Source organism: Protobothrops mucrosquamatus, unplaced genomic scaffold, assembly GCF_001527695.2.
Source record: "Protobothrops mucrosquamatus isolate PMUCROS unplaced genomic scaffold, P.Mucros_1.0 scaffold10184, whole genome shotgun sequence".
Lineage (NCBI taxonomy): Eukaryota > Metazoa > Chordata > Lepidosauria > Squamata > Viperidae > Protobothrops > Protobothrops mucrosquamatus.
Window position 1 is genome coordinate 1 of NW_015395971.1, and position 1,885 is coordinate 1,885.

At 47.6% G+C, this 1,885-nt stretch overlaps 1 protein-coding gene across 1 annotated transcript in view; it reads right to left on the reverse strand.

The window, feature by feature from the left end:
* Positions 1-519: 519 nt before the first annotated feature.
* Positions 520-1,885, reverse strand: part of LOC107301138 (PHD finger protein 20-like protein 1) — a gene marked incomplete at both ends in the record, with an annotated part of 4,889 nt that continues 3,523 nt past the window's right edge. Inside the window, 2 exons of the mRNA XM_015830400.1 lie at positions 520-701; positions 1,504-1,668. Of these exons, the coding sequence (XP_015685886.1) occupies positions 520-701; positions 1,504-1,668 (347 nt within the window). The remainder of the gene's footprint in view (positions 702-1,503; positions 1,669-1,885) is intronic.

Here is a 1,885-nt window from a genome sequence, read left to right on the forward strand (position 1 = left end):
GTGTTTGGTTTTTATTCCCCCCGTCTGCTGGGTGGTTGCAGCAGGTTTTGGTCACTTCACATGACCCTGGGACACTGTGACCGTCATAAATATGAATCAGTTGCCAAGCATCTGAATGTAAATCACAAGACCCTGGAGATGCTGCAACATTCCAGCTGATCGGCGCTTCTTCTGGGCTCAGCGGAAGCACCAGGATCAGTGCTGAGCTCCACCTGGATCCTGGCGCTGATCCTGGCGCTTCCGCTGAGCCCTGACAGCCCTGCAGCTACAGCCATCTATCGCTTAGGCTTGTGCGGTGCTGCTACCGGTTCAGCTCATTTCCCTCCCCCACTACCACTTTTCTAGGATGGCCGCGTACCACCTGCCAGGTGCCAATGTACCACAGGTGGTACTCGTACCACTGGTTGAAAAGCCCTGCTATAAACCACGACAGGATAAATTACTCTTGCCTAGTGACGTGGAGTAACTGGGTGAAAACTGCAACCAAAATTTGACAGCAAACCACCACAGAGTTTTTACCTGAATCATGAAGCCATTTTCCTCATCCATTTCGCAGATACACCTGACTATTTCGTTCAAAGCGTCCTCTTCGTCCTGGGACTCTTCAAAGTTGGTCGAATCAAAATCCTGATTATATTCATCGCCACTCAACAGCAAGCTCTCGGTGGAAGAGTCATCCAGAAACTCCATATCAGAAAGGTCTGCAATATGATTTGGGAGGGGGTTGAATGAAGAGGTGTAAAAATGTAAAATAAGGCCTTTACCAATGATATATAAAATAAAAGAAGGGCTAGGGATGATGTGATAGCAGCGTTCCAACATTTGGGAGGCTGTCTTAAAGAAGAAAGGGACAACCTATTTGCAAAGCACCTGAAGGCAAGACAAGGGTCAAACCTTCAAACGATCCTGGCCACAGCCATCTTTGGCTCGTTTTTCGGTTGCCACGGCGATGGGAGGAGGGAGATGTGTTCTTTTAGCTTGGTCATAACAAATACTTTCTTGTGGGAACCAAGGTCATGCTACCTAAGTTTGGGCGGGCTGGAGTTTCCGTTAGAAAGCCTGCCAAAGTAGATAATTGGGGATTGTGATTTGTGACATATTATAGGAGTGGGCAATAGAAGAAGATGATGGAGGGCAATAGAAGAAGGGGACGACAGAGAATGAGGTGGCTGGATGGAGTCACTGAAGCAGTAAGTGTGAGCTTAAATGGACTCCAGAAGATGGTAGAGCAGACAGGTCAAACACAAGGCCCGGGGGCCGGATGCAGCCCGCGAAGTGGTTTCATGTGGCCCGCGAAGCCATCCTGGAAACAGTGAGGGAACGGCCAATGTACAGTTTTGTGGTGGCCATCTATGCTGAAACGCATTCAGTCTTAGCTCTACAAGGCCGTCTAGAAACAGTGAGGAACCATAAAAGGGCCAAGTTTGAAAGACCCCTGGATTAAATTAACAGGAAAATGGAATGTCAGTTTAAAGAGTATCACAGAGTATAAAGCAGACCTACTTTCACCGCTGAGATCGACAGATAAAATAGCCCTCGGGTACTGATAGGACGTGCTCTTCTCGGTTGTTGTGCTGCGGAGCGTCAGCGAGCTGCCAGAAGACCGAGTGAAGGGGGAGGAGCACCTATCGAAGTAGTCAAGAGAGCTATCCTCAAAGTCAGAGTAATCTGCAAAGGAAATCACAAGGGTGCAGCTGTAGAGGATCGTATACAGAACAAATGCAACTTTACATGTTTCAAACCTGAATGTTCAAATGCCTGAGATATTGCATCCGTTGGCTTTGAAGTTAATTTATCAATATAGGGCAGAAAGTCACTAGCTTCCCACTAACTGGCAACACAGATCGTGATAGGCTAAACCAGGATTAGGCAACCTTGGCTCTTT